A 14481-nucleotide genomic window follows, 5' to 3' on the forward strand; every position below is an offset into this window, starting at 1 on the left:
GTGCCATTTGTTACCAAATTTTATTTTAAAAAAAAAATAATTTTTACATTATTACTAGTGATGGGACAATATCAAAATTTCTCCAGATTCCAATTCTGCCAAAAAGTCCTGATTCAGATACTTTTGAATAGTTTCTAAACTATTTTTGATTAGAAAAATTAATTATTTACATTATACTATTTATTATTGCTAGTTAATAAATTTGATAAAGTAATTAAAGCAAATTTATCAAAAAAATTTTTAAACTTGTAACAAATTTTTCAAATTTCAGGCAAAGAAAAATAATTTTTTTTTCAATTCTCAATCATAATGAACAAAAATGAATCAAATCTTATTACCATTTTATAATATTAATTAAACTTTATATTAATATCACTTACATAACTCTCTTTTCTTAGGTTAAATATTTAAAAAGCAAGTAAAAATGCATTTGTTTCATATTAATTGAAAAAATAATATATATATATATATATATATATATATATATATATAATTATATACTAGCAGACCCGGCCATGCGTTGCTGTGGCTCAAAATGTATCTATTATAAATGTATAACGCCTCCCCCGTGGGAGAAATTTCAAAAAATCCCTTCTTAGTGTACATTCTCTTGACGTACCCTATTAAAACGCAGTCAAACACACATCTAAAATAGTATAATAAAAGTCGAGTTCTTCACAGTAAGCCTTAATCCTGTCCCTCTCCCCACTGGGGAATATCGAAAAATCCCTTTTTAGTGTATATTCTGTTGACGTAACCTATTAAAACGCAATTAAAAACGCAAAAAACCGCATGAAAAATAGTATAAATAGAAGCAGAGTTCTTCACAGTAAGCCTTAATCCTGTCCCTCTCCCCCCAGTGGGGGGAATTTCGACATGTATATTATATAAAAACACGTGCGTATTCGAATGCAATGTGGTGTCAAAATTTCAAAGGAATCGGTAGGAACAAACGAATGTTAAATTTTATTTATATAGATAGATAGAAAATGATCTGCTTTAGTCCATTCTCACAGAAAAGCATAATGCCTCACAGAAAAGCAAACTTAAGTCGTCAGAAGTTAGCGCCATCTGTTGGACATGAAAGGCTTAATCCATATATAAATAAATAACAACTAACCCGTTACAAAGCTATACATCCACAAGAGCCGAATTATCGGGCTAGAGTTGGCTATAATTTATTATAGCCAACTCTAGCCCGATAATTCGGCTCTTGTGGATGTATATTTAATCCATATATAAATATATTTTTGAAAGGGGGGAAATGGTGGTCTTCACATATGCCACAACACTTCGCGGGAGTGTATTAAACAACTTCCCGAAGTTTCATGGCAATCGGATAAATGGTGTGGTAATGCATGAAGGACAGACACACAGACACACACACACTCGTTTTTATATATATAGATTATAAAAGATGTTAATATTGTTTACACAAAAGCTAATATATGTCAGAAGTGATGTACATAATGTTAGAGATAACAGCAATATTTTACTAATTTATAGAAAATTTAAATATGTAGAGAGATACAAACAACTGTAAAAATTTTAAAAAATATTTCAATGTTATTATAGAGAAAAATTAAATTTAGGCAATTTTTTCCCTCTCTCCAACATATATTCTTTTAATCTAGCAATATTTCAACAACATTTTATAAGGAGCTGTAAATATACATAATTCAATTAAATGAAGGTTATTAAGATGTTTTATAGTTATTTAAAGTATTACCTGACCAGGAAAAATCAATCCACAAGTCAGTTTGTTTAATTTTGTTAATTCTGAAGGTGTAGTATCAAATCTTGCTGCAATTCCGAGCAATGTGTCAGAAGATGAAACCTGCCAACAAATTTGTTACTTTAGTAATAAATACATAAACATTAATGATAACTTGATACAATTGTCAAAAAAAACTTATCACAAACAAAATTTGATTTCCTTTGTATTATTAATTTACAACTAAAATTTTTATATTAATGTATGTTTTTTAGTACAGTATTACATTTTAACACAATATTAGTTAATTCTAGATACTAATACAACAATTATCAATAAAGAAAAACACCCGATAATTTCTTTCAGAAGATAGGTGATCTGCTTGCTATGTTTATTGTAAAAATATACAGAAATACAATAAATTGACTTATTTTGTAGTGTATAAAATTATTTTATAAAAGTTTAATACCATAATAAGGATATTAATTATATAAATAATTTATTATAAAAATGGTTCTAGACATACAAAAAACAAAAAATTTTATGAAATTTGAAAAACTTAACAGTTCTGAATAATAATTCTAATGCTTATTTTTACAAGATTCATTTTTTATATTAATAATTAAAAGGAATTATGTTTGATTATCTATTTTGAATATTTTAACACAGTTGCATTGAACGGATATTTTGAAATATTAAAAAACCTCAAACAAAATTAAATTACAAATTTTTTAAATTTATAGATAAATCTTGTTACAAAAATCACTAAAAGCTGAAGTGTTTGAAATAAAAAAAAGTGTACTAATCAAATCATTTTTTAAGTAAAAAAAAGAAGGTAAAACAATCAACATTGGTATTAGAAATATTTTTACAGCTAATTTTCAAAATTTTAAAGTTACATTATATTAGCTATTCAATTCATAACAATCATGAAATTTGAATGTCTATTTATTCTGAAAGTTTATATATTTATATATTGCATTAATTACATTACCATAAATTACTACAATTCTGTATGACAAGTTTTCAGAAAAGATAAATAATTTCTAGTATAGTTAAGCTTACCAGATGTCCCACCTTGACCAGGACTGTCCCAGTTTGATGATGTGGTCCCTGCATTCTGGGCAGTTTCTCATTTTGTCCCAGTTATTTGGTAAAATTTTAAAAGTGCCGAATATACAAGAAGTAAAAATAGTGTAGTTTTGGATAAAATGGCAATTTGGCAACTAAAATATATCTCCTTTGTTACACTCACTGTTGCCAATCTAAATATTTTGTATATAGATATTGATTTATTGATTCTTGATTTATTGTATTGTATATGGACTTTTTAAGATATAATTCAGCTCTGTTATGGTGTCATGGATGTTGATGCAATGGGTATTACACTCTCTAGTTAACAATGACATAAAAGGCTGAGAAATTGATGTGACAGGGATCTATGGAGTTGTACAGTATTAGTACTTTTAATGTTGTTTTGATGTTTTCCCCAAAATTATAGCATGTGGCCTAATGAATTTACATGTTTTATTTTTTATCCAGATATTTTTTCTGCAGAATTTATAATAGCATGTACCTTATACTTTTATTTCATTTTTTAGAAATTTGGTGATTTTATTAGATTTCATAAACTGAAACTTACACTGGCCATGTCATTGTTGAGTATTTGCTATCTTAATTGAGTTCAAATTGCTAGTTGGCATTTGCGATTATTCTGTACTATGCATTAAATTAATTTAATCTCCAAAATGTCAAAAAGAAACTGAGTTTACTGATGAAATTAAAAAAGGATTATTTGTTTTTGAAAAAGTTTGTAATCATATTGACAAAGTGAAATGTAAACTGTGCTTTACAGAATTTTCAGTAACTCATTTTTTGTTAACAACTTCTTTATATAGCCATTTCAAATCATAGGTACTTATCCTAGTAGGCTTTATTTTCTGTTGTATTTTCTCAAAATTGTTCTGGTTTGAGAAAAAAAATATTATAGTAAGCCTAAGTATAGTCAAATAATAATTACTATTATTTTACAAAAATATATCCAAAAGCATATAAGACATAAAATAATTTAGTTAAAATAATTCATAAAAAACTTACACAGTTATAAATCCAGCAATAAATTTAATTACAATTAAGAACATTTTTGATCAGATTCACTGACCTTCCTCAGTTATGGAACATAATGAAATAGAAGAATAAAAGAATGTAAATACAAATTTAAAAGAATGTATAAATTCAAAAGAACAAGCTGAATTTAAGGATGTTATGTTAAAAACAAAAAAATTCATGAATAAATATTTGTTAAAACAACTAAATAATTAGATTTTGTAAATGGACCACCATGCATTAGACATTGTCCACATCTCTATGGTTAATGCATTTGATTTTTGTGAGCCTTGTAAATTTCTGTTTTTTCTAGATAATTCATAGTATTTATATTAGATGTGGGTTTGATCATTTTTGCTTTCTCCCAATTTACTTGTATGTCCAGCCCTGATTTTGCACGTAAGCTGCCAGCATTGTGTTAAATATGCAATTCAAAAAATCATATGTTCCGAGTTGTAAATTATGTCCAGTGGCACCCATATAGACCAGTTTTGATTCAAAATGCTAGTTGTCTATTGAGATGGAGTAGACCTCCAAGGCAGAATTGTGGTTATATGGTTTTATCATCATTTCTTGGGATTTTTAAAATTGTTGGGATGTGTTGATATACAAAGGTGATATTATTAGCATCAACTGCTTTCCTGTGTATCTTTCTTAAAGTTGGGATATAATTTAACACAACCTTTCATTTCTGGTTCACTGCTGTATGCTTAGATTTTGATGCTTGAAAGGTTGCAATCAAATTTTGCACCATTTTAAATCAGATAACCCTGTTGTCTTCCAAAGATATAATTCAGTTCCATTATGGTGTCATGGATGTTGGTGCAATGGGTATTACCCTCTCTAATATTGATACTACATAAATCTAACCAGATAAGGTTGTTATAATAGCTGGATTGCCAAGTTGTTTAGGGTAACAGCTTACTGCTCTGGGGACCATGGATTGAATTACAACCAAGTTTAGAATAATGATATTCTAGATTTAATTACATATAATTCTTTCATTATTTGTTTCTAACAGTAAAATATAAAATTCTAAGCATCATCATCATCATCATGAACACTAAACAAATATATTAAATTTAATATTTATAAAATCAGTTTTTACTTTAAATTATTTCAGATAAAGCAACTTAAATTCATAAGAAAGTAATAAACAATTCTCAAATCTTTAAATCTTGAGATGCTGAAATATTTTTTTTAATATTTATTTTGAAAGACAATTTCTTTTTCTTATTAACAAATAAGAAAGCCTTATTTATTGCACAATATCAAGGAAAAAACTTTCTTCCTATCTCATTAAATAAATATTTCTGAAGAAGGTTTCACACACTATCATCAAGCAGAAAAATATTTTCAGTACTCTTAAATTTTTCAAAATGATTATTCTTAGAGAATTAAAATTATTAATTTTCACAAAAAAACTTAATTCTTACATATATAAAATATAAAAATTAACAAAGTATTTCAAAAGTACTTAATATTCAGTTCTAAATTCAGTTTATTAAAATATATTTATACAGAGTATCCACATATATCCAGAAACAAAGATCTTTCCAGCATTGGTTAGATCAGATTAGTTTAGGACTGCAGTGGACAAACACATCAGCTGACAAGTACCCATTTAGCTCTTTTGCAACCAGCACATGCACAGGTTGCTGTTTGTTTAAATACAGTACATTATGATTAATGACATTTTTCAGAACATATCTCCATTGTGCTTAACAATGGAGATATGTATTCAAATTTTTTAGAACATATGTCTGAATGTAGACATGAGTAAAATTAGTTTTCATATAGTGTGCACCAAAAATACTTGACAGTTTTTAAAACTTCACTTTTTTGAAGTAAAAACAAACAGGACTGGCTGCTGAGAGCATTAGTTAATAAGTCAACATACCTGACATTTGTTGGGAAAAAGCCTTGGTCAAGCTGTTTTCTCTGCTGTTTCCTGTGTCCCACTTAATGATAAGTTTTGCTATTAAGGCCAGATCTAGTACCATTAGAAAACTTGGAAACTTGTAAAATAAGTAAGAAATTATTGGCAATCTTTCTGTACCTGCCTGTGTCACCTTTTGCAGCAGTAATGTTAGTTAGTTCATTGCTGTCCAGCAAGGTCTTAGTACCCAGCAAGTGTTACACATTCACAAGGCCCTTTGTTTAATAACTTAAAACAATTATTTGTTTTGCAACCAATTCTATTTACTAAAATGGTTTGTAACTAATGCGATCTCCTTTATATGCAATCATAGCAGTGTTGATCATGCAGGGCTTGGAAGATTGAAATAGTTAAGGCCCTCCCTTATTATGTGATATCCACTTTTGTATCTGCACTATGCAGATGATATATAAATCATTCCATATGATCGGTGTAAGGAATTGCTAGATTTTGTGTAGCCATTGTCTGCTATCTGTAGGTTTCACTGTGGAACAGGAAGATTAACATGAGGTAATCCTCTTTTGAACTATGCTCACATAGGATCAAAAGGAGATAATCTCATAAAAGGAGATATCAAGAGGCTTTCTATTGGCATTTATCATAATTAGATTTGGCTCCTACAATCCTGACAATCTCTCAACCACCAGGCTATTCAATGCTGCCATCACAGTCTTGATACACAGAGCACATTGTATGCCTCCACAAAAACTCAATAACAGAGAAATTAAAACTCTTAGCTCAGCAGTTCAAAAGGCAGATAATACTATGAGCAAATTCCATTATCTTAACCTTAGCATTTTTTAAAGGCTTTCTTTTATGGTTGTCAAAAAATGTTTTCACACAAGTCTATCTCCCTATTTGAGACTGGTTTTGTTGTCACTCACTAAGCTTTTTTAGATATATATGTATTAGATATATATGGAGGTAGATATATATGTATACACACACACTCATTATATATATACACACACACACACTCATTATATATATATATTATATATATATATATACATACATACATACATACACACACACACACCTTATATATAACAGGCCTCTAATTTGAGAGTTAAATGTTTGTACTTTTTAGAGTTGAAGTTTTTAAAATGAAAAAACAGTGCACAATTATAATTACAATAATTTATTATACAGAATTCAAAAGTAAACTAAATTTCAATTATAAACTTACCGTATAGTTCACAGTTTCAATGGGTTGACTAAGAGTATGAGTAAGAGGTTTTTTTGGAAGAGATTCACTTTGTTCTGAAAAATTAGAATTTACAAATTATTAAATCATAATTTAAAAAAAAATTTAAAAAATCAAAATATTAATTAAAACAATTTTAACAACTTTAATTATTAATGAAAATAATAAACACTACATTTAATTTTGAAATGAAATTTTCAAATGCAGATAATCACACACACACACACACACACATTGCAGTGGTCATTTTTTTTTTTTAAATATTCCTAGCAATGGACCCAAGTTTCATTTGCAAGAACAAATCTACATACACAACTGTTTTATTTTTTTAAAAAATAGTGCAAACACACTTGTAAAACTTGAGCACAAATGCTTTTTTGTTCAATTGTTAGCAAATGAAGCATTCACCTTGCAGCTAGTTCTCTCACATAAAATGCTAATACATTTCAGATGCTAACAACTTTAACATCATTGGATCCTCCAATTGTCAATGTTGCAAAATCATATAATGAACTTTGTTAATTATTTCTGGTTTTGATGCAATTTTCAGATGTCCACTGTAAGGATTATCTTCCAGGCTTTCATGACCTTGTTTAAATTCAGTAGTCTACTTGGAAACTGTTGAAAATGAAGGAGTATTTTTCATGTCTGTATAAATTTTTTTGCCAACAAATCTTTTGTAACAATATATTTAATAATTGCATAAAATTCAATTTTTTTTTCATTTTGTAAACAGTGCAATACATTTATTTAAACAGATGTCACAACAAAATAATAGAATGGCTTCAAATTTCACACATGTTCATAAAACAATTTCACTGCAGGAAAATTTTCAGTTAATCATTAAACTACCAACATCTAACATTGACATCGAATTCAAGGAAGGACATTTGATTACTAAAGTGTACGTAAAACCAACACATAGCCCTTTGTACATTCCATCGCGTTCGAATGATCCTTACCAATACAAAATGGCTGCTTTCTGTGCCCTTGTTCGCAGGGCTTTTCTCTACTGCAGTAGTGTGGTTGATAGACAAAAAGAAATCTACAGGATATCGCATATCGCTAGAACTCTAGGGTACAGGGCGGATATGATAACCACACTAATCAAAAACTACAAGAATAACAAAACAAAAGCTCAAGGAAGGGATTTCCGCAAATTCACAAAGTTCACGTATGACAGAAAGAAAGAAGCTATCATGAAGGAAATCTCAGCCCGCAAAAATACCAAGTTAATTTTCAAGAGGGCTCCCAACTTGTACAAATTATTAAGGAACGACAAAGACCGTATTGATAAAGAAAGAATGGCTGGAGTGTACAAAATTCCTTATGAAAACCAAGAACTAGGCATTAATAAAAACTACATTGGAGTTACTAATAGAAGCTTAGGGATCAGATTGAGGGAGCACAAATACAACATCAGCAAAAGATCTAACGCCACAATTCTATCTCAGATGGCACAGGTTGAAGGCTCGGTAGTCAAGTGGGGTGAAGCAGACATCATTAAACCTGTACACTCACCGACTTTAGCGTTTTGCGCCGAAAAAATTGAAATATTTAAGAGCAGATTACATAATGCCTGCATTAATGCCAGGGATGCCGAAGGGTTGCCTTCGGCATGGAAATATTTAATTAAGAGGTTTGATAGCTCTTAATTTAATGCCTTGATTTTGTTATCACTGCATATCTTGTATTTGTCAGAATTTCGTATAATTTATTGATAAATGCACTTCTTGCATTTATTAGAGTTTCGTGTAGTTTATTATTTAACCTATACATATTTTTTATATATTTTTTATATATTTTTGTTATTTATATTTAATTTTTACTTTCTTATATGTATATTTTATCCGTTATTTTATTTATTTGTATTTAAATTTTTTGTTCCATTTTGTGTTTGCATTCGAATTTGTTTAACCTGATGATGGCCAACAGATTTGGCTGAAAACGTTTGTTATTTATTAAAATTTTTCTCAGCAACTTAAGGTGTTTGGTTGTTTGTGATTTAATTTTGCTGAGTGAGTTCACTTCAATACCATACATCTAATTTATATTTCAATTCCAAGAACTTTTTGAATGAGATGCTATATATATTTATTAATAAACTAGTTCAGTTCTATCAAAATACTAATTCTTAAGTTTAATTAATACACATTTTAAACTATTTGTCTTAGAAATTATTTTTAAAGATTTATTATTTTAATTTTTTAAGAAATAAACAACAAATGAAAAAGTATTTTATGCCTGAAAATTCCATTTCAGAGGAGAAGAAGAATAAAAAAACAACTTTTTCCTCTTCCTATAATTATGCAAACTTAGAAAATAAGATTATCTCTTTTTTTTTCTTTCTGTCGTCTTTTTTTTAAAGAAATGATTATTGTAATTGTAATAATTTTGCAATAATCTAAGAAGACAATAAGAATATAAAAAATTAAGCCAAGTAAATCTCCTTGACTCTGATATCTCATGAATAATTAATTCACATTTATAATATATACAGAAATTTACATATAAAATAATTAAAACTGATTGCAAATACCAACTATATAAAAGTTCAATACTTTTGAACTAAATATTTTCTTTTATCGTGCAAAACTTAAATTCAAAATTTTAATAGTAAATCTTTTATGGAAGTAACTTCTAATTGGTTTACAGAATACTGTGTTTTTAAATAAAATTTGAGTATCTTTTTCAGCAATGGTAAATTAGTAAACAGATATAAATTATTATTATTTTATTGTTTCCAATGTTTAAACATTGATAAAGGTTTTCTTGACAGATTTTCAGGAATTTAGACTATTTACTGTATTTATGTACTGTATTTATTTGCATTTTCTAATACAAGTGTATTGGATATTTTTCATGAATATTTTTTCTCCAAAAAATTGACTTCATAGTATAAGGTGAATTTACTTATATCTGAAAATTAAGATGAATCCTATATTTTAGATACAAAGAGTGTGTCATGTAAGATAAAAAAAATGGTAAATCACATATACAAGACAAGATTATAATTCAGAACTACCCAATTTAAAACTGAACTTTTCAACAATTTATTTATTTCAATAGCTATTCAAATTTTATTATGTTCATAGAAAAATATTGAACATGAAATTTTCTGGACATTTAAGAATTAATTTTATAAAAATTTTTTTGGGAAATTGAAATTTACAAATTCATAGATTGAATTTAATAACTATGTAAATAATAATTTAATGTATAACATAAAATATCTATAACTTCAACAGAAGACTGAAATGAATGGAACTATAATTTGTACAAGTATCTTACAAAACGTCAGAACTATTGGATTAGATTCTTTACATATTGAGATACGATTCTTAGATTCATACTAAAAAATAAAAATCTATCTTTAAAGTTTATTTTGTATAAAACAGGTATTTGAATTCATTATTTAAATTTCGGTATATTTTTTTAGCAAAAAAAAAAAGTTATGTTCTATCAATATATCTATATATTACTTTTCATCATATAATAATAGTGTAATAATTGCTAAGCTATTATTATCTCACATTGATTTTTTCACAATGCAGAATCTATATATAATTTTACTTTTATTTATAGAGGTTATTTCTGTACTTTAACCATCAATTTTATAAATTAAAAGTGTAATTTATAACAGTTATATAAAACATTAAACTATAGAAACAATAACTTCGTAAATGTAAGAATCAAGCTATATGAAAACTTCACTTAATGCATGAAAGAGCTTAATGAACTGACTATTATTAACTAACTTGTTTTTCAATTTAAAAATTTTATTATTTTAAACTAAAACATAAAAACACATATTTCTTACTTAATAATTTTGTAATATTGTAATTATAGAGGCAAATTTTGATAGTTAAAACTGATAAAACTTTACAATAATATAACTGATTTTCAAAGCTAATGACAAATTCTTTAACTATCAATACAGACAATACTACATTTTGATAACGTAAAATCTTTGAATATAGATTCAATTGGTTAAGTACTGTTTGGTTTTAATCCATGTTGATGCAATAACCTTTTGCATTTATTTCTTTAGATATTTGTTCAAATTATTGCATAACATTTTAGTCCAGTTGATAAAAGCTTAGTAAGTTTTTGACTAACCAGTAAAGTTTAATCTTAATTCTAAATTTATTATGTATGGAAATGAAGATTCTTCAGAAAAATCTTTATTAAAATAATCCCTATTTTGCCTGTCTAGTTTGCATGAATTAGAAGTCAAGTTTCATTTCTTGAATATCTTTTCTTCCAGGACAATTTTAATTAATAATGAAGAATTCATTTTAAAATTTTATTGAGTTATAAATGAAGGTGGAACTACAGGTATACCTCACCTTACGTTGGTAATTTGTTCCAGGAGAAGTGACATAAGTCGAAAAATGACACAAGTTGAATCTACTTGTCACTAGGCTAAACCACAAATTGCCATTCCCAGTTCTGTATTTTATTTATAAATGCATTTCTAATAATATATGGCTTAATAAAAATCTATTTTAAGCTTACAAACAAATAAATTTTAGTTTTTAATATAGTACAGAAAAAAGTAATCTAAATTTATGAATACATGTACGTACATACTTGTAAATGTACATGTTTACAATTCGGTGATGTTTACAGTACATCACGGACTATTTGTAAATGTGGTTTCTCTAAGACATTATAAAATAAGATGATTTTTTAAGGTTAAATAACAAATACAGTTATTAAAATTATTTTGAAATAGTAGAAAATAAACTAATTTATGTTAAATTTACCAATAAAGTGGCGCTGATGACGACGCCAAACAGTAGATATTGTGGGGGGGGGAAGAGACTTTTGCTTTTTGGTGGTTGTGTGTGGAACTACCATGGAAAACACTAATAATGAGCACTTAAAGACCGCTAAATAAGACGACAACACAAACACAGATGTTTTCATGTTTTGTTCTCTAGGATTTATGATGATAATATTAACATTTACTGTAAATGTACATATTTTAATGTGATTTTGTGTGTTTTTAACACTTTTCTAGTGATATTACGACTTCAATATTTATGGCAGATGGATGTAAAGTCAAATAAAGTGACTTAAACTTGATTTTTATATTTCCAAATACTTTTTTGACAAACGTCATATAATCCAGAACGATGTAACTCGAAGGATACCTGTATCTAGGCCAGATTATTTCAATAATTTAATAGAATCTTAGCTTTATTATGATCTGAAAAAATCAAGTATAATTTGGCTTATATACTAAGGTATAAATGAATACAATCTAAATCAAAATGTTCTTAGATTTTTCTAAAATTTTAAATTAATCATTAAATAACAAACTGTTAACCATATGTGTTTAAAATTAACTATTAAAAATATTGAAAGGTTAATTCGAGTAAAAGATTCTTATGAAGAGGTAGTTTCTAATATTTTTATTAATTTCATTTACAATACAACCTGTGGAATTATTGGAAATAGCAATTTAAAAAAATAAACAGGATGCTTATACAAAGTATTTATGCCTGTAATTTAAGTCCACTAAGTAAAAAAAAAAAGTTAATTATTATGGAGGTAATTATAGATGATTTAACTTAACAGTTGAAAACAGTAATTTAAAAACATACAATAGATATTCTTTTTTAATATGCTAATAAATAAATAAATATAATTATATATATACAGCAAGACCCTGCTTAATGCAGGGGATGCATTCCTAGACAACAAAGCACTAAACGAAACAGTGTTAAACAAGGTAATTTTAACAGCATAAATAGGGAAAGGGAAATACGCAGCCAAAAATAAACAGATTTTACTTTAAGTTATTTTTATTTTAATTTGCATAATATATATATGCTAAATAACACAAACATATGCACACAGAAATGTAAAGTTAATTTTTGTGATGAAGGTCCTGAGGCTTTTCTGAAATTCTTGTTTTTTGAGATAAAGTCATGTAGTTTCATTTATCACTTTTTTCCCTTTCCTTAAGAAAATGTCGGTAGAAGATTGCATCCAAAACACCATCTTGCTTTTGCACCCCATTCAAAATCTGGATCATTTGCTACAATTTCATCAATGATATCATTACCAAACTTTTACTAAGGAAATCTGTAGCAAGTTCTTTGAGTTCTTCGTTTTCAGAATCACTATTTTTCAGTTCTACATGAATTCCTTGTTCTGTCAGTTCTTGAAGGTCATCTTTGGTAAGGTCCTCACAAGAAACCTGCAGTAACTCCTCAATATCCCGCTCATCTACATCTCTTTGTCCTCTGTATCAATTAGGTTGACCATTTAATCAACCTAATGACATAGCAAAAGGCTCCTTGAGAATTCTTGGATACCTTCAGTCATAACTTACCATTCATGCATTTATCAGTTAATTCTTACCAAGTGAAGTCAATATTGCTTATGGCATCCACAATGTTACATTTTTTCCAAAATTGCACAAAACAAACAGATTTAAGGGAAGTGTAGCACTACAATGAATTGCTACCTTTTTCTGATTGTTTGGTGTTCGGGAATAATTGTATTATATGAAATGCCGCAATAATTTGAAATCAGCATAAATTTTGAGCTTTTTTTTAGGCTTTGAGAAGACCACGTTATATCAAATCAGCATTAATCAATGCAGCATTAAGTGGGAGTCTTACTGTATATGTATGTGTGGGTACCGAGGAGGGACGATGAGGTCAGACCTCTGTTTAATTTCGGCAACAAGTCGGAGTGACTTGCCCACGTGTCAGAGATGGCTTATTTGCCGGTAGGGATCCCGTAGGGATGGGACTACTTTTTATCCGGTCAGGTGTAGGAGGGAAGGTGGAGTCGTGGTAAGGCGAATAAACGAATATTCGAGCAAACAAGACACCATTTAACAGGATAACAATGATTTAATGGAAACAAAATATACATTACAAAAATCTGACAAAAAGGGGTGACATATAAAATCTTATATATAAAATTCTCGTGTCACAATGTTAGTTACCGTACTCCTCCGAAACGGCTTTACCGATTTTTACCAAATTTTATATGCATATTCAGTAGGTCTGAGAATCGGCTACTATCTATTTTTCATACCCCTACACCATTTCCCCCTTTCAAAAATATATTTATATATGGATTAAGGCTTTTATGTCCAACAGATGGCGCTAACTTCCGACGACCTAAGTTTGCTTTTCTGTGAGGCATTCTGCTTTTCTGTGAGAATGGACTGAAGCAGATCATTTTCTATCTATCTATATAAATAAAATATAACGTTCGTTTGTTCCTACCGATTCCTTTGAAATTTTGACACAACGTTGCATTCGAATACGCACGTGTTTTTATATAATATACATGTCGAAATCCCCCCCAGTGGGGGGAGATGGACGGGATTAAGGCTTACCGTGAAGAACTCGGCTTCTATTATACTATTTTACATGCGGTTTTTTGCGTTTTTAATTGCGTTTTAATAGGTTACGTCAACAGAATATACACTAAAAAGAGATTTTTCGATATTCCCCAGCGGGAAAAATGACGGGATTAAGACTT

General features: G+C 28.2%; 1 protein-coding gene across 2 annotated transcripts in view; it reads right to left on the reverse strand.

Annotated features, from left to right (window-relative positions):
* The window catches only part of LOC136972404 (oxidation resistance protein 1-like), a 54406-nt gene that overhangs the window by 23043 nt on the left and 16882 nt on the right, over nt 1-14481 (reverse strand). For both annotated transcript variants that reach the window (XM_067266997.1, XM_067266996.1), the window contains exons 2-3: nt 6949-7022; nt 1730-1837 (exon numbers count right to left, since the gene is read on the reverse strand). In XM_067266997.1, the coding sequence (XP_067123098.1) occupies nt 1730-1837; nt 6949-7022 (182 nt within the window). The remainder of the gene's footprint in view (nt 1-1729; nt 1838-6948; nt 7023-14481) is intronic.

Source organism: Centruroides vittatus, unplaced genomic scaffold (assembly GCF_030686945.1).
Source record: "Centruroides vittatus isolate TY-2023 unplaced genomic scaffold, ASM3068694v2 contig_290, whole genome shotgun sequence".
NCBI classification, from domain to species: Eukaryota; Metazoa; Arthropoda; class Arachnida; order Scorpiones; family Buthidae; genus Centruroides; species Centruroides vittatus.